At 43.4% G+C, this 22,499-nt stretch overlaps 1 protein-coding gene across 11 annotated transcripts in view; it reads right to left on the reverse strand.

The window, feature by feature from the left end:
* Nucleotides 1-22,499, reverse strand: part of ELF1 (E74 like ETS transcription factor 1) — an 88,224-nt gene that overhangs the window by 18,446 nt on the left and 47,279 nt on the right. For 7 of the 11 annotated variants that reach the window (XM_040540961.1, XM_040541009.1, XM_040540972.1 and 4 more), the window contains 4 exons: nucleotides 20,572-20,881; nucleotides 12,921-13,095; nucleotides 5,304-5,411; nucleotides 4,382-4,546 (listed from right to left, as the gene is read on the reverse strand). In XM_040540961.1, coding sequence (XP_040396895.1) covers nucleotides 4,382-4,546; nucleotides 5,304-5,411; nucleotides 12,921-13,095; nucleotides 20,572-20,643 — 520 coding nt within the window. In that variant the 5' untranslated portion in view covers nucleotides 20,644-20,881. Of the gene's footprint in view, nucleotides 1-4,381; nucleotides 4,547-5,303; nucleotides 5,412-12,920; nucleotides 13,096-20,571; nucleotides 20,882-21,318; nucleotides 21,651-22,160; nucleotides 22,376-22,499 lie in introns of those variants that run through there. The other 4 variants (XM_040541012.1, XM_040540989.1, XM_040541032.1 and 1 more) reach the window with 4 other exon arrangements.

Genomic DNA, 22,499 nt, shown 5'->3' on the forward strand with positions numbered 1-22,499 from the left:
AATTGTCTGCTTATTTGTCTGGAAGTCCCCACTGATAGAAGAAAACTGCACTGTCACGTGAAGAAAACACTTCTCAGTCCTGATCTTTCTTATTCCTTTCTCAATGCTGGCTACAGGTAAAGGAAAGAAAGTTGGTTGGTTTCTTAAGTCCAGCAGAACCAGTAAGTGGCTCTGAAAAACACTGCTTTTTAAAGCCATAAACACAGTTGCTCTGTCTAGTGTGATGACTGAAAGAAGTTAGTTACAGGTGATGACAGTAATTTGAAAATGTTGAGAAATCAACTATCTAAACATGAGTGGAATAAAAAAATTAAGTCATACTGAAGTATTTTTCAAGATCAAACCATGAACCTCTTCCTTCATTAGATCCCGTTCAATATCAGCTTTGACAGCTACTATAGTGAATCAGAAATCTTCAGAACGTATTTATGAAATGATAAATTCCTCTTACCAGCTTTTGCAGTGATCTTTAGTATGTTAACAATACCTAAATTATTCACATACTGTCTCTGCTCCTTTGAGGCAGAACAGTCCTAGCAGACAGGACTCACAGAAACGCACTTCTAATCCAATTAACCTACTGTCACATATAAAGATCTAAAGAAAAGTATTTTTCTTTTTCTCTACTTAGTGCATTTCCAGAGGAGTTTACGTTCTACAGAGGTAAGACAAATAGGTCTGTGCAATCCCCATCACAACGACATTCCACTTTCAGTTTTGTTTTTAGAGGCTTCCTTAATACAAAAGACAAAACTGCAGAATAAGCAAAGAATCACAGAATAAGGGTTAGGGAGCTTCACTAGCTCTCAACAAAAATGCTCAATGCCAGCCTGGGCTGTCTGCTTTGTTTTAGATTTCCGGGTATCCATTGAGAAGTCATAAGAAAGACTGGTTTGAGCACTCTCACCTTTTGTCATTCACAGTCTTGCTAAGTCTACCTTTGCACTTTTTCCTTTCTTTCTCCCTCCCTTTTTTTTCCCCCGAACGGGAAGGGGAGGAGGGATAGCTAGTTGACAGCTGCAGTGAGGGAAGACTAGGAATGCCTGGAGTCCTCACATTTTCTTGCTTCAATTCAGACAAGATTCATGACTGAGGATGGGACACAAAGCTCAGCTACCACCTTGGCCATTAACGCCTTCCTTGATTTGAATGACGACGGAGGGAAGAAATCTTACAATACTGGTTTTGTCATATGTGGTCATACGAAACAATTAAGAACTACTGGAGTACATTTTTAGAATCTTTATACCACTGACCATCACTGGTTGCAAAAAATGTCCTTTTTTCCTTTCCTTCCCTAGACATGTTAGTCTAGACGAAGTCATAGAATCACAGAATGGTTTCGGTTGGAAGGGACCTTAAAACCCGTCTAGTTCTAACCCCCTGCCATGGGCAGGGACACCTCCCACCAGACCAGGTTGCTCAATAAGAGTCATTTTTCTATAGGCCACTCCTACAGTCTTTTATGGGTTCATCCAGAAGTCATTCTTCTGTAGGTCAGCTACTATGGCACTGGAAATCCCTCGGGGTAACTTTGGGTGTTTTTCTCCCCTTACACGTTATGGGAAGGCTGTGTTCAGGGCTCATCTCGTTCCCACTCTTGCCCACATATAAATACAAGCAGTCAAGGAATAGGGAGTGTTCCTCTGATGTAATTAATTACCTGTGTCTGAATGAGAACGTGTTTTAAAGCAAATGAAGTGGATGAAGTCTCAATTAAGTCATGACTTAATTACTGCTGGTCAGCTTCAGGAAACATAAGTGCTGCTCACATATAGTGCACTTCTGATTACCTAGGCTACTAAATATAAAATCTGCTGCTGCAGCAATTCTAGGTTCTGTTACCTCAACCTAGACTACTTGAAGACATCCTATCTGGACAGTCCTCTACCACAAACCTATCCAAAATTAGAAATCAGTGAAGTATGTGAAACTTGTTTACAGAAGGGTATTGATTTTACTGCTCTGTAAGTGGACTAGAGATAACTGAAGATGATGTTTTTAGACGACACTGCGAGCTATAATCTTCATACACTGATACTATCAAAAACGCAGTTAGCAGAGACTCACAAGATATGTTTCCTTTGTTTAAAAGAAGATATTTACTGAAAGTACATTAAGCGTTAGCACACTTCCTCCTTTGGTTCAATAGAGCATGCATTTGTTACATTTCAGAGTACATTACTACATTCCTTTTTAGGAGAGAATTTTACAAAGAGGAAGGGTGAAGAATGTGCAAGAGGCTGAGAGGGGCTACCATAATTTCGTACAGATAATTGAATGTATGATTTTTATTTCCACTTTTCCATTTTCGTGGTTGTAAAAACACTTCAAGTTAGACGTTCCTGTTACAAATGAACGTGATATTTAGAAAATGAGATGTTCATCCTGACAGAATATTTTTTATCAAACAAGAAAAAAGATTAATACACTTCTTTGCACTAGCAAAACTGGAACTAAAGGAATTCATATAGCAAATATCCACGTCTCTTTCTCTGACATCCCTCTGTTCTTCCAGCCCTTTTGATCCATAGTTCAACAGCTCAGTGCTCAGATATTCACGATTACAACCACCCTGCTGAGCATGGGTTTGGAGTTGAGCTGATGGGTGGATACAGCGCACATGCTGCAGCAGAATGGCTCACAAGGAAAATAGGTAAAAACACCCCGTCACTTCTGGAGAACATGTTCTTGGAGAAGTTCTACTTGGCAGTGCCATTCCACCTCAGTTAGCTAGCAGTGCTCTACACAGTGCAACCCTACAACTTCAGCTGTTGGGTTTTATATGCTTTAAGCCCGTAAGTAGATCATGGCTGGCATGCATATGGCAAAATGTCTGCAGTCCTTTGCTCTGCCACAAAATTGAACAAAGTAAGGGAAACAGATTGCACGTCTGAAAAACAAAACTAATAAAACCTGCATGTCATTAGAAATGCACTACAAACTAAGTAACATTTTGCAGCATTGTTGTAGGCCAATGCCTTATAAATCCCTGCACATTTTGAAATAACACTTCAGCATCACTCAGATCAGAACATCTATCTGAAGGAGTCCCAGTTTCATTGAAAACTGGCAGTTAATGAAACTTCAAGCTGATGTATCTTTTCTAGCATTTCTTCTACCCGATATAATGATTAAAAAAAACACTCAATGTGGAGCAACTGACTTTAACCTACAGCTAGCAAGGAGGAAGGAGTGGGAGTAAGCAGAAGTACAACAAGAAACAGGGTATGAAAGTGTCAAGCCAAAGAGGTTAAAAGTCTGGCAGACAGAGGCTCTTTGTTTTGACCCACATAGCAGCCAACATTAAGAAGAAGAAGAAGAAAAGAAAAAAAAAAAACCAAAAACAACAGTTAAAGTCCTTTTACTGTTGGTTATCTCATGGTAGTTTCCCCAGCAGCACTCTCGGGCAGCTGCTGGTAAAGCTCCCCTCCACAGCAGTTTCAGTTCAGCTTTCTGACGGGAATCAGAGAGCTCCTGGCCCACACCCGTCCCTACCAGACCTTGTGACACACACGATGCTCAGGAAGCTCCCGCAGCATTTCTAGAGGCCCGTATGATGTCTTTCACGGATAACTACTCCCAACATTTGAAGGTACGGTAGTTGCATTAGCAGCAAAAATGTACTGTCATGCAGCAGAAGTGTAGCAGGGTAGCAGAAGCCCTGTTATGGATGACTTTTTTTTCCTGCAGGGGAATGTGTCAAAGTCCTAGTGCTCTGATTCAGCCCTAGGATTACATGCAGAAACATAACTCGTCTGTTTAATTCCAATTTTTGTTGTGGTTTGCTTTCACTAACACCACATGACTTCGTTACTCTTTGGCACAGCGCTGACTCCAGTGGACCATCATTCAACAGACGGGGCCTCGACCCACCGTGCAAATGTTATCTACTGCAAATGGGACTGGCACTTACTATAGCGTGCAGCTATTTAGAAAGAAGAAAAAACAAAAAAGCACAGTTCATATTGAAGAAAGGTTAAAAAAAAGCCCTCATTCTGATCCCATATTCTGCACAGACCGAGCATTTTCAGTTGAAGCAAAATAAGAGCTAATTAAAATACTTCAGCATTCATGGCAATACATGCTCTGTAGCTTGTAATGCAATTTTCCTCTAAAGAACCTATAAATAGGAACGAGCAGAGATCCACATTTCCTGTCAGATAAGCAATCATTGCTACGTCTCCAACATCATCAGTATCTAAGCATCAGTATTTGTGCTTGGACTCCCAGTAAGAAAATACTTTCTCTGTATTTCCAGCTGAGGACCCCGAGTTATTCTGACTTGACATCCAGCATGGTTTGAAAGACTCACGAGGGGAGATAAGCATGCCACTGACTGCTCTCTACCCCACACTACTGTTCTGCAATAGCATCTTACCTTTTTTCTTCTTTGGTTGTTCAAATTCAGGAGTCTCTGGTGACTCAGCGTAAGGGTCTGGGGCTTGGTGAACTTCCACCACCTCAGGGATCCCATCAAGTGTGACTGACACATGCGTAATAGGAGCTACCATATCTTCATCTTCAGTTGCACCAAACATAGTTGCTTAAGGGAAAGGGACAAGAGGAATATTTTCACACAGCCACAAGGACTTTTAAACATAGAATGAAATAAAACTATGACACTTATTGCCTCCATGGGAGAGGAGAGCAGTTCATAATTGGATATATCCACCCACAATCAGAACCAGTATTAAAACAGAACAGTTTAATGAAATAACCCGCTCCCCTAAAAAGCACTATTACAACATGCTCACACGTATTTATTCATCGGTAATGCAATCTAAACACATAAGTATATATTCTTCTGTCTTACCAACATAGAATCACAGAATGGTTTGGATTGGAAGGGACCTCAAAAATCATCTATAGTCCAACGCCCCTGCCATGGGCAGGGACACCTCCCACCAGACCAGGTTGCCCAAAGCCTCCAGCCTGGCCTTGAACACCTCCAGGGATGGGGCATCCACAGCTTCTCTGGGCAAACATAAACAGATTCATCCTCTATCAGCCAAACAAAACAGAGCAGTCTAAACACCTCACTTTGTTCACACCTTCCCTCTAATTTTTGATTCTTCCTTACCCATCAATGTTCAACTCTGGCATCAACATGTTCTCAAAGCAGTGGAATTCCTCAGTGCCTACAACACTGGATTTCTGATATCCAAACTACATGTGTAAAGTCTACCTGGAAGCAAAATATTCCTACCCATTCCATGCAATCACACAATACTGAATCCCTCCTTGTTTCAAACAGGCAATCAAGGCAAACATAGACTGCTTTGCTTTCATAAAAAACTTACTTATTCTTTTTTCATCCAGCATTGGACCAGGGGAGTCCATATTGAGAAGTGCTTCGGCAGCCTCAATTGTTTCAATTGTTTCATCCCCATTATGACAAGATGCTTCAACTGAAAGCAAGAGAAAATTATTAATTGCAAACAAGCTACAAATAGGACTTAAAGGTTCAGCATGATATTTATTCCTATATCATTTCTAGAAAGAAAGTAGCAACCGGAGTCTTCTACTAGATGAACGGTAACAGGTTTTCTAGGGAAAAAATGTGCAATGCAATCATCTCATTTCTTTAATGCATTATACTCTTAATATTGTATGTATTAGAAAAACAACCTTTCATTTCTGTCCTGTCTTTCTAACCCTTCCACTTGCTGATCAAGTACATGCAGTAAAATACGATGCCTGTAAGACATGAAAAATGCTACTACCACCAGTGATATTCTAGACAGTACCCTTAAAAAACCTGCTGCTTTCCTCTTACGGTGGTCAGAGGATTTTTTTTTTTTTCCAAAATAATTGTATCATGGCAAACAAGGTAAATATTAGTTCCACTATCAAGTAGCATAAACCTTTAGAACAGTTTAACACATTCTTTTATAAATTGTTTTGTTGGATGGAAATGCACATGCCAGCCTTCCTTATCCTTTGCCACGAATTTTAACCTATGTTAGGTATTTCGCTTGCATTTATCAAAGTGCTACAATGATCTGTGCTAATATTCCCCTCCCTAGGATACAATTGAACCTTAGTTACTTTCTTAGTCCTGCAATGAGTCAGCTTCATACCCTCTCTTGTGTTTAACTTTGAGGAATTTTGGGTGGGGTAGTCACACACACACAAAAAAAAAAAAGAAAGAAAGAATGAGACTGACTGACTGATAGAGCAAACAAAAATGTACCATAAAACATAATGACCTCAGAAAGAACATTTCTTCTTCACATAAAAATAATAGGTTTATTACAGGAAGTAAAAGTTCTATACCATTTTTTTAATCACAGTAAAAACAAAGCACCCAGCCCACTAGCAATAATCAATCCCATAATAAAAAAAACACCAACAACAACAAGAAAGACAATTTCACTCCAAATGCTCACATCTTCAGCAATTTTATCAGCAGGAAAGGACAAAGACTAATGCAGACACTCAGGAATCCACACATCAGCCCTACCTCCTCCCCCCTGCTGTGATTTACAGGCAGCTCATGGACTACGGCTGGCTCAGCAGAAGCCTCCTTACCTCCCAGATTTTTTTCTCGACCTTGGTACTACCATGCTCCAAGCCTCAGAAGCTCACACCCAAACACAATAAAGGAGACGTGGGTGTTGGGCACCTCTGCCCTGTAGTCATTGTGCCTGGCTTCACTGCCAGCTCTACGGCACCTGCTCCACCCAGTGTCTTGCACAGAAATTCAAGCAAGTCCAGGACCTGCACTGCTAGCTGATGTCTTGTGAGAAACGTGGAGCCGGGGAGGTTCCTTCCCATTGTGAAACGAGGCAAGGGGAGTCAATGAGCATGGACTAAAGTGCACACAGTGCGACAGGGCAGCAAACCGGTGGCAATTCTGTCATGCAGCCTGCAGGGTCAGGAGCAAAGCCGCAGAGCATCTCGGGCCCAGGCTGGCTGCCAGAGCCTGACAGCTTCCCCTGGCAGCGCCTGACAGCTGGGGGGGGCACTGGACGCAAGTGAAGCCTATTCCAGGTTGTAGGCAAGCTCACGCTTGGCCCGTCAGTGCTGCTGTAATTGCTCCTGGTTCTGTTTTGGAGTTTTATTTGACCAGAAGCTTTCCATATTATCTACCAGTGTAACAAAGGCCGCAACACCAATGTCACCCTCACTACAGGAACACAGCCCTGCCAGCTTCCAGCAGCCTTGCACTGTTAGAACCATGGAATCATTAGGGTTGGAAAAGACCTCCAAGATCACCTGGTCCAACCATACCCCTACCACCACTGTCACCCACCAAACCATGTCCCTAAGCACCACGTCCAACCTTTCCTTTAACACCCCCAGGGACGGTGACTCCACCACCTCCCTGGGCAACCCATCCCAGTGCCTGACTGCTCTTTCTGAGAAGAAATGTCTCCTCATTTCCAACCTCAACCTCCCCTGGCACAACTTGAGGCCATTCCCTCCAGTCCTATCACTGGTTACCTGTGAGAAGAGGCCGACCCCCAGCTCCCCACACCTTCCTTTCAGGGAGTTGCAGAGAGCAATGAGGTCTCCCCTGAGCCTCCTCTTCTCCAGACACAACAACCCCAGTTCCCTCAGCTGCTCCTCACAGGACTTGTGCTCCAGGCTCTTAACCAGCTTCGTTGCCCTTCTCTGGGCACGCTCCAGGACCTCGATGTCCTTCTTGTAGTGAGGGGCCCAAAACTGAACACAGCACTCCAGGTGTGGCCTCACCGGAGCAGAGTTTGAGCGGACTCTGGCCGGGATAAGACTAGACAGCTTTTTACAGCCGACAGAGAAGAGGTAATTGCTTCCCTCTGCGCCTTCATGCCCCGCGCCCTGTCCCAGCTGCAAAGGCACCCTGCCGCCAGCCAGCTCGGCCCACGCAGGGCGACGGCCATCGCGGCACGGGGCCAGCGGGCTGGGCTGCCAGACGCCGCTACACCCCGGTCCCAGCGTGGTGGAAGGGCAGGAGGGAGGAGAGGTTGCCCCGGAACCACGGGGCAAGGAGCAAACCTTCACTCCTGCTTTCACGTGCGGAGGCGGCCGAGCAGAGCCGATCCTTCACTCTGAGTAATGGAGGCAAGGCAGAGGTTCCCTGCTTCACGTCGCTGCTACGAGATGTAGCCCAGCCACGTCTGAGACTGCTGAAAGCAACTTTTAATTATGATATTAGCAACAAGCTTAATATAATTTGATGCTCACAATAAACGTAAGGAGCAACAGCTACAGGTATCTGTCTATCCACAGACACAGAATGCCAAAAATAAGTTTCTTAACCGCATTAATCCCCTTACTAACACCCTTTAAGTCTCTTCTTAGAAGATGACTTCACAGGACGGTTTGAGCCAAATTAATCATTCTCCGTTGCTGAAAAAACAGGGATGTGGTTCTGCCTTCCATCTCTACCCCTGGTTCACGATCCAAACTCCACTCACTTAACACAGGCTTCGCACTTTTTTTGATCACGTAGTGAGGCAATTTAGTCCCATAAAATGGCTGGAAATAATTTTTTTTTTTGGGGGGAGGGTTGCTGCGTTAGTGAGTTGGATTACAAGCACTCAAGAGCTAACACAAACAAGCTGCAGCGTACCGCACGCAGCAGGTCAATCACAACCTCTCCGTCCTACTAGCAGCGTCACTCGAGACGGTCCTCAGAGATAACCAGCTCGGCTAACAGGGCAGGCTGCTGTCTGTTATTGTAGTCTTCCCCCTTAAGGTTGCCAATACATATTCCAATCACTGGAAATTACAATACAGTCCCAGATTTAAGAAGAAATGGGGTTAAATAGCTTATTTGTCACGCTTTGGTGAAGTCACAGTTGGCAAAATGGCGTGGGTTTTTCATTTCAGAGAAGCATCACGTTTCAAATGCTATCTTAAATAGGTAGAAACTTCCAAAAGAAAAGAAAAAAAAGCTAAAGAAAACAAAACCACACCCATAAGTAACTTTTTTTTTTTTTTCCCAGGGTACTCAGGCCCTTCTTTATCTGAGCAAGCCACAAATTTAAGCCTGTGTACCTGTCTGCCAATTACAACCCAATTACTGCGAACGCATGCTTGCGATGAGTCAGAGCCCAAAGCCAGCACAAGGCCTGCCCAAACACGGCTTTCTGCTCTTCTCACCTGGTGGGGAAAGAAAGGAGATACCCAACTGGAAGTTCCCTCCCTCAGCCCAAATTCCTGCTGTCTGCAGCCCTGCCCGATGTGCTTTTGAAAGCTTTAACACCTCTCTACGTGAGCAGGATCCTAACGCGGTGGCCCCCGACTTGTCCAAAAGGCTCGGTGATCCCATCCCACCACTTCCAGCGATCCCACCCCACTCCACCTCTCCCGTGCCTCTCGTGGCGATCAGCTCCAAAGGGCAGACAAAGAGAGCCCTTGTCCTAGAGAGCCCTAGATAAGGGCCGTGCTAGTCCAGCTGTATTTAAAGGCAGTGCTGATTTTACTAAAGAGAAAAAAAGGGGACCACGGAATCTCAGAGTAATGTTGGAAGAGATCTAAAACTGCTACAAGGAGGGAGAGATCCATCAAATACAGCCGGAGACCTCTTTTTCAGAATGACTGGCTGTTAAATTTAAGTGATTGCTTTTTAATGTAAGTTCTGCATGATTGTTAGCCAACACTGGAAAACCAAGTGCTGCTTTAAGAACGTATATATTTCAGGAGGCCTATATATCACACTTCGTTTTCTTTCTTAAACAAGGCTTTAAAATTTAAAATTTTTTAAAAAGCAAAATTATCTCATTGGGGAGCTATATGGAAAAACACTCATCGTTTTTAACCAGATGGTATAAGCAGCACTGAATAACTTCTCTGCAAAGTAACTGAGACTGTATCCTTTTTTTTTTTTTTTTTTTTTTTTTTTTTTACAACTGGCATGTTGTCAACTAAAAATCCTCATGGATTAAGGCTGTGAAATCCTGCTTCCAACTAAATAGTCCTTCGGATTTCTTTGCAGCATTATAAATGATTACTGAAAATGCTGGGGTTGTGCTGGATAACAGCCGCTAGCAACTCTTTCCCTTCATTCTCTTACTGAACAGTTTGGCTTATGCCATCAGTGCTAGAGGTTCACCACATGGACAAGCCAAATCCTACCTACCTTGGAAAGACTGTACCAAAACTTCCGAGTTGGTTGTCAAGCTTCATTATTCTTCCATGAGAGCCCGTATTTCTGTGCTTGGGACTCAGACTAGGGCACGGTGAACCTAAGTGCAAATTTTCTGTCCCTCACATGTCCAAACTTTGTCAGCAAGGACCCCTCACTGATCCCATCCTAACAAAGCCAGCACAGGTGAACCAAAAAATGGCAGACAGTTTAATTAACTGGTATTTTTTTTTTACATTAAACTTGCCAGTGCTGAGAAAAGAAAAAAAAAACACTTCAGGAAGTTGCATAATCCAATTAGTTCCTTCTTCCTATGCATCTACTAACCCTAATTAGTTACATTAATGAGGTAAATAAAGTGTAGCGAGCCATACCATCTGACGAGATGGCCTGAAATTTATGGTACAGAAAACCTTATCCCCTGTAATTTTCAGGGAGAAAAAAAAAATAAATCAACATTCTCTTCAGTGGTAAAACTTTAAGTTTCTTCTAAGATAAGCTGGTTGTTGGCCATCTTTCTGCAGGGTTTCAAGTAAAACATGCTGTTCTTATAGCTGTCATGTTCTGCAGGTCATAATTTATGCTACAGATAAGTAATCATGGGTGTGTAATAGCTGTGGTTTTTAATGGCTTACGCTATATCCTATTGACAGAAAAACCTACCATTTCTGCAGATACAACACTAAAAGCAGACCTACCTCTAATTTCTGGTAGTTTAGGGGAAAAGAGAAGCTTAATGTATGACAGACATAGTACTGAAAAACTTGTAGCTTCAAAAAAGATTCATGCATATTAAGCATTTCTGAGTAATGTTTACTCATAAATGATGGCATTTTCGGTTTCATTTTGCTGGGAACTTCAGTCTTCTGAATATTTTAAACTGGAATTAGTGCAGTCTTTACAAGGTCTGATTCTCTCTCAATGGCATAATGTGAAAGTGACTGAAAAGATTTGTACTGACTTCAAAGAGCAAAACAATGCATTTCGCTGTTGAGAGCAAACACAATTAAAATCAAGATGGGAGCTTCAAAGAGAGGAAAAAAGCAAGCGAGAGAACAGAGTAGGTGGGAAATTTTAGTTACAATTAGCCCCATCCCGCAAGCAAGCCACTGCAAAACGTGCCTGCACGTGGACTGGCAGTTTGGTCTGTGCACCCGCAGCCCGAAGCTGGGGCAGAGAGGTGGTGGAGGGCTCCTTGCTCCTTCTCTACGCCCTCTCCCCACTCCCATGGGGAGTCCTGGCACCCCGTAACCCTGCTTGAGGCTGGCAGGATGGCTCCCTGATAGAAACCCAGCGCTGAGCCACCTTCCCTGGGGAGCTTTCAGCCGGTCACTACAATAATCTCTACAAAGTCGCAGCTCTGGTCTTCTAAGGACTCGGCCTTTAAAGAAAAACAGATTGCTTGAACTACAATGGATGATGTTAACAATACAGCGCTTGTCTGCCTCCAAAGTATCCCTTGGACACCACCAGTTACAAGGATTACATATTTTCAGTCTCTGGCAGCAATTTGCAAACCCTTCTCATGTGATCATTTATGTTAGCAACAAAATATGTTAACAAGAGGAGTCGCAAAAGTGGCGTTTCGCAATTACTCATGCTAATGTAAATTCACACACAATGTATTGTAGTGAATATGGACTCATAAAAACTATGACATGCATCAACTATGAAACGTTCACACAGCCGCATTAAGTGGTGCTTAAGTAACACACTGAGGAAATGCCAGTTACAGTGTGAATAATTAATATGAATAGCAAGTGAATAGTTGGCAAGAGGTCTCCACATGAAATAATGTTTAAGCACGTAAAACCCTGAATAATCAGCTAACTTATTTGTACAGTCACAGTCTGTTCACAGATAATTCACAGCTTAAAAAAAGGGGGGGGGGGGGGGACATATTATCAGATTTACTGGGAACAGTTCATGTCAATTTACTCTGTGAACTGTACCTCATGTCAAGTTTTGGTGAGGTTCTGTTTTGCTTTTGGTGGTAAAAGATTGTATCAGAGCATGCCTTGGGAAGTAATGTCAAAACCATGACTGAGAGCAGCAAGCTGTCTCCAGCCCCGGAGACAGTTAAGGTGGGGAACCTAGTTGCTGAAAGATGACACTGAGACAGATCTCAACTCTGTAAAGCATCTACCCCACCTCTCAGACTTAGCAAAAATGCTTCAAACACATACTTTCAGCAATTTTTTGTTTGCTGTGAGGTCTTTCTGTTGTTTTGTTTGGTTTTTAAATTTGACTTATCTTCAAGCTTTCCAGGAGAATTGTTTTCTCTTTTGGGCTACCTTTTTTAAGAGAATTCATGCAGAACATTCGTATTTTAGACATCAATCATTATCAGAAATCCAAAGTGAATACTATGCTGAGTGCACTTAGAATCATAAAGGTTGGAAAAGACCTCCAAGATCATGCTTACACGTACATTTTATTGCTGGCTGCTTGTATACCCTCAGGAAGTGAAAAGCAATACATCTACAGATGCCGTGTACTACTGCTTCTTGGTATGTATGCTTACTTAGGTATGTACCAACCGTTAAACAACAGCAAAAATATCCCATGAAGAGCAATTAAAACTCTTTTTGATACTCTGAGCAGGACTCTGTCTTAATCTCTGTTGATGGATGAAACTCTTTACCGTACCAGCTGTACAGCTGGGATTGCAAGCCACCTGGTAATGACATTAATGCCATTTTCTCTGTCTTGTACAGAATTAACAGCATTCAACTCTATTATAACTTTGTTTCCTATTGCTTTTTGTCACTGAACTTTTCTGACCCCTAGCCACAGCCACCTTGTTGCAAAAGCACGGCAGAGAAGTGTTTTTACTGCAGACCTGTGAGGGTGATATCATCGTCTTCTATGATTTGCTCCTCTGCGACATCCAGAGAGCTCTCAGTGATCATGTCACTGGGTTCGTCCACGCAGGTTAAGCCGGAGTAGTTGTGTAGGAGGTCTGCGCTAGGGACGTGTTCCACGATGACAGCAGGGAAAATGGATGGATCACCAAGCTGCAGGGAAAAAAATAAAAGGAAAATTAGAGTAATGGTAGTTAGACTGTGCCCGACCTAACCACTTGCTGATGAGCATTTCAGCAGTCCTGAATATTTCTACATCACCTCGATGGTAGATGGTCAGGAGGGAGCACTGAAGAACGGGATGATTTTTAGCACACCAAATAAAACAGCAGCAGTGTCCTGCTATGGGTCAGAGGCTGAATATCACTGTAGTATCTAATATAGTGACTTTACTCCAGTAGGTTAATACGAGACTCCCACAACTGCATTTTCCAGCTTAAAAGCTGACGTGACAGAGGAGAGGAGTGGCGCAGTAAATGCCAAACTTTGCTGGCAACGATAGCAGGCAAGCAACTTGCTGCACGCACCGTTTGCTCTTCCTGCCAAGCTGGAGGTGGAGGGGTGGTGAGGCTGCAAGGACCACAGGAAGGTCTCACGGGCATCAGGTCTTCCACAAGGCACTAGCTGGCAACCACAATCAGGGGACACTTACTCCCAGAGCAACAGGGAGTGCTTGATACGTGTCCCATACCACTTTCCCTCTCTAATTCTTATGGCCTCCTTGACTTGCTCCCCCCTCTTTCCTTCCCAAGACCGCTTTCAGTCATTCTCCTTCTCTCAATCATTATTTTCCGTAAGATACAGTAGAAAAGGGGCTGCTGGAAAAGCAGAAGGCAAGCTGGCCAGTAATAAGAAGAAGATGCACGTTCTCTGAAAAGACAACCATTCAACAGGAAGAGGTTTTCAGAAAATGCCATCTACTACAGAGACAGTATTTTCCAAAGTGATTCTTTCAAAATGTCATTTGCAGGAAGAAAGTCAGAGCTGATGATAGCACAGCGGGCTCAAAGAAAGCCTAGTGTAACTCAGAGGCTCTCTCACTACAAAAACAAATTGCATTATGAATGTGGCAAGCTTAACAACAAAAAAAAAGTTGCTCAATGTGCTTCTGTGAGAAAACCGGTGTGTAGACATTTGGTCTCACTCTCCACAGAAGAACAAAGATACACACAGATCAAGTAGATTTTATTTAACCATGCAAGAAAAACAACAACATTTGGTTATGAGTTCACTTAGGCGTTGCTCACGTCTCACAATCTCGCCACTACACAGGCCACCACCGGTGGAAAATGGTCTCAGAGCTACTGGCTCCATACAGACAACGGCAATGGGAGGCAGTGTCTCCCAGGGAAGAGACTGGAATACATGTTCTGAAAGCAGAAAGTGCAATTACAAGTTTTACACAGCAGTAATTACTATTTTATGTTGCTCTGTATTTTGTAAAACGTGCCTCAGCAACAACTGTTGTAAAGGGCAACCAAGAAAAAAGGAAGAATCCAGAAACAAAACTAGTATTTCTATGGGCTTCTATTATAAACACTCTGCTGAACTAAAACAAAAAATAAAAAATAATAAAAAAACAAAACGCCACAAAATCAACAAAACCCAAAGGAAAAAAAAAATCCACATCTAACCTACCAAACTCTACGGAACATAAGCTTCGAAGAGCGTAACGTGGTAGGAGAGCAATAAACACCAGCAAAAGGCAGAGCAGTTAAAGGCAGACCAGACTCGTAGATTTGGTTACACGAAAGCAAAATGAGTAAAAAAGATAAAGCACCACGAAGAGAGAAGAAAAATAAAATACTGCATGAATTAGAAAGGTTTTATTTTCAACAGCTCCATGAACTAGAAGGACGATAGTCCATCACAGCCTCACTACTGAGATAAAATTCATGCTACAAAAATAGCTTGAGCACCCCAATTTCAGAAATATACCACAGTTTATACGTTTTGTGGTGGAAACCACATATACTGTACATGCATCTACATAACCACATTAAAAAAATTAAGAAGAAAAGAGTTTACATACTACACTTCACTCAGGCTCCTGTCACCTGCAAGCAAAAAAAAGAGGCCATTTTGCAAGCATCTGTTCTCTCTGTTCATCTGTTACTGAGCTGGTAAAACGATGGATTTTAGGTTGGGGAAACACAAATATGCTTTAGTATTCTCATCCTACTTGAGCTCATAGACACTAGGGGTGAAGTTCACCTCAAGTAACTTCAAACAACTGTGGTGCAAGCACTCACAGAATCATCTAGGTTGGAAGAGACCTCCAAGATCACCGAGTCCAACCTCTGACCTAACACTAACAAGTCCTCCACTAAACCATATCACTAAGCTCTACATCTAAACGTCTCTTAAAGACCTCCAGGGATGGTGACTAGACTTAAGCTAATAACCCCAGGTTTCCTTCAGAGTCAACAGGTAGAAATGGGTATTTTTAGAGTATGTTTCCTTATCCAGTTTTAGGCTCCTGTGCTACAACAGGTATCATCCCCTAAAAACACCCAGTTCTCACCATTGACCATAAAGGGGCAGAGGTGTTGGGGTGTCTCTTCCTGATGTAGATCTTGTACACATCTATCTGCAACGTCTTCGAAGTGAGCTGGTCCGTCCTTCCTTTTGGCTTCTGCGGTTGCACATGCATGGCCTGCAAAGTCTGTAGGACATACAGGCTCTCCAGGGATTGTACGGAGTTGCCTGTGCCTTGTGTTAGCTCCTTCTGGATAAAAAATGACTCTGGCTCAGCACCGTCCTTCTCTAACGACTGCAGCTCATGTCACTAACTTTGTCTCTGAGAGACAAAAATATCTCCACTGTTACTCTTCAGTCATAAAACAACTGTTGTCGAATAACAAGGGAAACACAGATAAACCCAACTGATTCTTAGACATTTTTATCTGAGTTTCTCAAAGCCCTGTTTATATTCCACCCCACCAGTTGGGAAACCTAATTACAACAGCCCCATCGGCCATTCATTAAGGAACCATGCTTCGCCAACAGCTGCTTCCCATGTTCCTGAATTAGGCTGCTGTCATGAGCTTCAGTAGGATCAGTATGACCAAACGTGATCTGTTCTGTAAGGATAAACTGTCTGTCTGCACCAGGGGGATACCTGGGGGCTGTCTGTCTCTCGCAGGGCAATCCGTGGTCGTGTGACTATAAGCTGGACAACTGGAGGAGCCCGCTGACACACTGCTCTTCCAAAAGGTGTAAGATGAGGAGCGAAGCCACTTGAAGAGTCATGCAGAAGAGCATTTGTTCATACTAAGACACATTAAACGGGATTTTCTTTAAATTAATAACAGCTTTAAACTGGAGTCAAGAGTAAATATCACTCCTTGTGGCCTCTTATATTTTATACCATTATTACACCTGCTTCCAATTTATTTATTACTGCTGTACAAAGTATGGGTTTTCTGTCTTGCCAGTGTTGTGAAAAAGGAAGGCTGGAACAGATATAAAAAACGCATTCAGGAAGAAAAGCACAAATGCAACTGCAAGTAAATCTAATGTGAAATACGTTTTTGCAAAAACTATCACCGCTATTTTGTACAATATTTGCAATTGGTTATGATTTCATTGCAGCTTTTCAGTACTTACAGGGGGCTTATAAGAAAGATGGAGAGTAACTCTTTGCTCAATCAGGTAATGACAGGACAAAGGGGAATGGTTTTAAACTAAAAGAGAGAGATTTTAGATTAGATGTTAGGAGGAAATTCTTCCCTCAGAGGGTGGTGAGGCCCTGGCACAGGTTGCCCAGGGAAGCTGTGGCTGCCCCATCCCTGGAGGTGTTCAAGGCCAGGCTGGATGGGGCTTTGGGCAACCTGGTCTGGTGGGAGGTGTCCCTGCCCATGGCAGGGAGTTGGAATTAAGATGATCTCTAAGGTCCCTTCCAACCCAAACCATTCTGTGATTCTATGACTTCATTAACAAAACAGCTTATTTAGTCTCAAAAGCTACTTCTCCATGATGGGAAAAACTGAACCCTACCCTCCTCAGGGGAATGCTAATGGCAGCAATCTTCCTTCGTGCTCTCAAATTCTTCTTTATCTTTAGCGTTTGACATTCTTGAGAGGTATTTCTTTTTCTTCCTCTAAAAATTTTCGCAAAATACCAAACTGGTTGTGCAAATGGAAAATAAGGGGATTTCTTCTGCTCTGGAAGTAGTGTCTTCTTAGATGACAATTCAGATCCCATCCAAGGGACAATCCAGATCTTTTCCAGAAAATGTGTTGTCCCAAGAACACAGTGACTAGCAGCTAATTGGTTTGGAAGACATTTTATGCAAGTGAGTGATCGGTGCTAAGAAAAACATGCAATAGGGAAAAGCAGAGGAAAGCTACACTGGGAGAAAGAAAGAAAAAAAAAAAACACGGTGCAAAAACTGGCTTTGTAAAAAAGCAACAGAATTCAGACTTGAGATGTAGTTGGCCATTTATTTTGAAACAAACAAAAATCCCCCCACTAATGGAAAGCAGGCAAAGTGATCTCGGTGACTAGAAAATGGCCTTCGGTTTTCTCTCCCTGAAGCTCCTGTGCCAACAGCTGAAGCAGCCTCTTGACTTGCCAGGCGTTCCCACGGCCAGGATCTGAGACATTACCAAGCTTCACAGCGGGGTTTTGGAAGCAGATTAATGCTGCTTGCTTTCTCGGGGAGACAACCTCAGCACGGATCTCACAACCACTGCCTGAGAGCCTCCATAAAGCTGCAAGCTGGTAAGTGGGGACTTCCTGCAGAAGCTGGAAAGAGCCAGAAATTTAGAGCTTGGCCTTGGCAGTGGCTTTCGACTCTGGCACCACCAGGTTTTTCTGGGGTGACTTTATATTCCAGAACATCGGAGAACGTGGAAGAGTAAACCAAGGCATGACATGTTTCAGAAGCCCAACCTAAGGAGCAGATTTCAGAACCACATGGAAAAGTGCTTGATGGCACAGAGCAGTCGTGCTGGGAACCAGGCTAACAATTTAACAGGTGAGATGATGTGGTGTGTCCCTGGCATCGTTTAAAACTTACTAGCATGGATCCAGCATCCGTGGTTGCTTTAATTCAGCTTTTTAAATCCAGAATGTCCTGATCAAGTATCACGGTAACTGTCAGATAACAAAGGGCTAAACGAAAAGGCACTGAGAGAAGAAGCTGCAGAAGGGGAGCAAAGCAGTTCCAGGCCAGTTCCCGACGCAGCCAAAGCCTGGAGGAGCTCCTGCACAGTTTTATATGTGTGGTCTCTCTTAAAACAAAACAAAAATCCACAAAACCTCTTTTAAAACATGATCTTTGACACGCAGCAGCAGCCAGTCGGCTTATCAGGAGCATTAGAACAAGCCACTTCTTCCCTTCTCAAAGTTATGAAGACATTTTCACCCCACTTCTTTCCCACCATATAAGCACAATGATATAAATGAGGCCTCCAAGAAAAAAAAAATTCTTATTTTCTAAAGTGAAAGGGATGAAGCTGATAAAAGAGAGCCTTTCCCGTTCACATGGGGCCGTGCGACCAAGTCCCTCCCACTGGCATCTGCCGGTGGCTGAATGCTTACATTTGCAAATGGGCTGTTCCTAATTTATGGCTGTTTAACCAAGACTTTAAAAAAATAAATAGACGGCCACGAATTTATGACTTCCCCGAAACACTGAGTGTAGCTGCCATCTAGACCCTGAACCTCTCCCCACAGCTGTTCTGTGTCCTGACAGTTCTTGGCACAAAAGGGCTCCAGGCAGAGCTTCGATGAGGAGGAAAGCATCACAGTTCTTTCAACTCCAGCAACCCAAAGATCAGTTAATGGACACATACGTATAAAGATGGCACATTTTGCATCCCAATGAAGCTCAGAAGAATGCTTTTGATCAACACAGAGCACTTCCAGAGCTCAAATTCCTAAGCACCCCCATTGGGGTATGCATCCCTAAATGCAATCTATCTGTCCAGAGCCGAAACCTTCAGCAGTACCTGTACTGACAGCTCCCATGGTGCAAGAAGTAGATGAACCAGGTACATGCATAATCTTTTTGTGTTAATGTCCTATTACATATCTTTACCTGAGTTAAACCTTGCTCCAGCTTCCCAGATCTTTCCCTGCTGCAGGATCCTTTTCCAGCACTGGTGTTTAATACCTACCTTCATGCAGCCATCTGGCTGGCCACCCGAATCTTTGAGAGCTGACCTAAGTGAACCTACTGATTTAAACAGCTTGCCGCGAGGGGCGTTCTGTTATGGCCTTCCACACCTTTGATTTTATCTCCTGTAGAGTATGCTCCAGGATGCCTTTTTTCCTTAGGCTTAATTTTGAGTAGGATTTATTAGGCTTAGGAGACACATGCCAAGGTTAAGTTTGGACTGGGGCTGGAGAAAGCTCCATTTAGGGGGGGTTTACTGTTGAGTGCTCTAGGTATTTAAGTTCTTCAGGTGAACATCTGAAGAAACTGAAAGATACATAATGCATAGCTAAAATGAACAAAGCCACGTATGCTTACACTGCACCTTCCAGAAATCACAGTGAAGTAGCCCTCCCCTTCCCAGTTCTCCCCTCTCCCACTGGCTTGTAAAGAAAAACCAGCAACAAACACACACCAGAGGTAATAAACACAGCTCGTTTTCTGCTATGTTTGTGCAATTCCCATATCTAAATCCCCAAGCTCTGGAAAAATACAGGGAAGGAAGTTACATTACCAGTTCCACCCAAAACTGAGTTAGCACTTTAGAGAGACAACGCTCAGTTCATTGAAATGATCCTATGACTCTGACAGCAGAAACGGGCCACTGAACCAGCCAAATATTAGGGCACAGAGAAAACCCAGGGACAGGGTTATGAAGCCAACAGTATTTTTGAAACAAAGAAGAACAAACACTTTCCACATTCACAAAAAGAGGAACAGTTTGCGACAGCACTTCTCAGCTGTCTCTCCATAAGACTAAGATGTCGTATGATCTCTGAGACTAACAACTGTCTCTCCATACAACTAAGAAACGTATTGTTAACAAATGCAAAACCCTACCATTAACCACCACTTATAGAAGAGCTGCCTGACTTTTACAGTAGGAATCCTTTGCTGAAGCCTCAGGACTCACGGGATGTGGTACAGATCATCTAAAGCTACCTGAGAGTCTCACGAGATAGAAATAGTTATTTTCCCTTCAGCGTGAAAGAAACCAATTTAAATTATTTTGAAGCTTAGTTCTGAATAGCTGACATACACGTAGCAATGCAATTTAGGAACCAATCTGTAAAAAGTAGAGAGCTGACATCTACTGCTCCTTCTAGTCACCTGCAGTGTCACACTTACTTTTTCCAGATTTTATCCTAGCACTAGAAAAGTGAAAGCGACAGCCAAATATCAGAATTTTAGGAAATTTGCATCACAAATGGATTCTACTGGTACAAATCAGTGACACGAGGAAAACATTTTCAGAGGAGGTCTCTGCAATACTGCAGAAATTGCAACATTTCAACCCATTTCTGCTCGGCTCGTGCAAGTTACAGGAAGCAACAGGAAGCTTTTGAAACTGCACAAAGATCTGCTGCAACACTAATGATCTCGGCGTTGGCTTTCTTGTGTTTTACGTGGCATTTTTTCCTCATGTCTTCCCTTGCATGAATGTGATTTCTTACGCGGTCCCGTACCTGCTGCTCATCCTCCATGACGTTGCTGGCGAATTCAAACACGAGCTCATTCTGCTGTACAACTGCTGCCATAATAACGCATTCCCAGGTCTCAGCTCCACATAAGAAGAAAAACGTTCCCAAATGTCAAAGGATGGCGAGCGTCACCAAGGTCCAGCGGGGCAGAAAGGCAGGATGGCGAAACGAACCAAGTGTCAGTTTTAGTATTTCTTAATCATCAGCATTCCCGGGTCCTTCTCTTCTCAAAGGGAAACAAACCAAGGGAAATCCTTTCCTGAGGTGGTTTTCCCACGTGGGCAGCCTTTTATCTCTAAGGAGAGAAAGAGAGAAAAAAGAAGTTATAATTAAGAAATGATTGCTACATGAAAGAGCAGCAGCCACAGGAAAGGCTCGTCCTCACATTTATAGTTTTATCTAGCTCTGGGGAAGTCAGACACCTTTGTATCTCCAGAGGTATTACTTCCACTAATCAACACATGCAAATCTTCATTCCCATAAAAAGTAGGACTGTTTCAGGAAGCAGAGGGACACTGTTTCAGGAAGTACGACACCAGTTTCAAAGCGCTTCATATTAAAAGTATCAGGCTAGCACCAAGGCGACAAAGTCACGAAAGTTACCAAAAAGAAACTCCATCTTTTTGCCTGATTCATACATGCAGCTTTTGCATTCGTTAATAACTCTGGTCTTTAAGGTACACTCAGAGCAAAAACACAAAGCCCAGACTGACCTACTCAGCTGCAGGATACCTCACGTACATCACCTTTCTGCCCTACACACAGTTCCAGTTTTGCAGGGCTGTTACTCTGCAAGTGAAGTGCTCTTGATCTTGATTCCCAGTGTGCAACAGATAGAGAGTCAATAAATTCCTCGTACGATACAGAGAGTTCCTGAGCTGTACACGAGGCAGACCTTCAGCTTCTTTTTTAAAAACACACTGTAAGCGTAGCCTTATCTCTACCGCAGGCTTGCGAGCAGCCGGAAGGAAACAGCACTGACCACGTCATGGCAAATTAGAGCAGGCAAAGAAACGGCGCAGCACAATAGCAAAGAAAAAAGAAGACTCCCAAAGCAGGGAATGTAAACAGCTCCGCTGGAGGGACGCGTGCTCACAGCTCCCACATTTTCACTCACTTATCAGCGTTAGAGGCAATCATGGTTAACTTGTGCTTGGATGGAGATGCGCTGTACTGCTTCTGAAATAAAAGTGAGTGCTAAACGTAACCTTTTTATACAGCTAAGATGATCAACGTGTCAATAAAAACCCTACCTTTTCAAGGGAATAACAGCATGCCTGCAAGTAGGATCCCACCTACGGGAGTATGCTGGTGCCTACAAATTTAAAGCCGCACGTCTCAAAGGAAGCAGACGGGCGGTGACTTGCGTTTTGACCGAAGTTCTTTCAACTGGCTTCGATGCAGGGCTGCTGCGACAGGAGGACACGTGGCAGAGGTCTAGCACGTCCCCATCCTCGAGAGACGCTCGGAGACCGACTGAGACCCAGAGGAAAGCCTCTGGCGGCTTCAGCCCTGGAGCGAGGCGGCCGTCTGCGGCGTGTCACAGCCGCCTGCGTACAAGAGGTTAACCTCACCTTGTTTTTGCAGCAGTCTGAAAGTCAAGAAACGAAGGGCATCTTCCTCCCCTGCTGCCAGGCAGTTAAATTAGGGAGGGCCGAGTCACGTGCCCGTACTCCCTCGCTCTAGGAAACGCAGCAGCTGTTTTTCCCATATAGATTGTGGTATTCCCAAATTCCTAAGCCGTGATGACAGCGCATTCAAGGAGTCTCGTTTAAGTCACTGGATCCAACCCTTCTAAGAAATCAGGAAAACCAAAGTTATGCAGACAGGAGAACTTCCCCTTCCAAGGCTTGCTTTAATTAGCTGCTAAACTGTTTAGGTAGCCACAACCCTAACTAGAGAGTACTTGTGTT

The sequence above is a fragment of the Cygnus olor genome, chromosome 1 (assembly GCF_009769625.2).
Source record: "Cygnus olor isolate bCygOlo1 chromosome 1, bCygOlo1.pri.v2, whole genome shotgun sequence".
Taxonomy (NCBI): Eukaryota; Metazoa; Chordata; class Aves; order Anseriformes; family Anatidae; genus Cygnus; species Cygnus olor.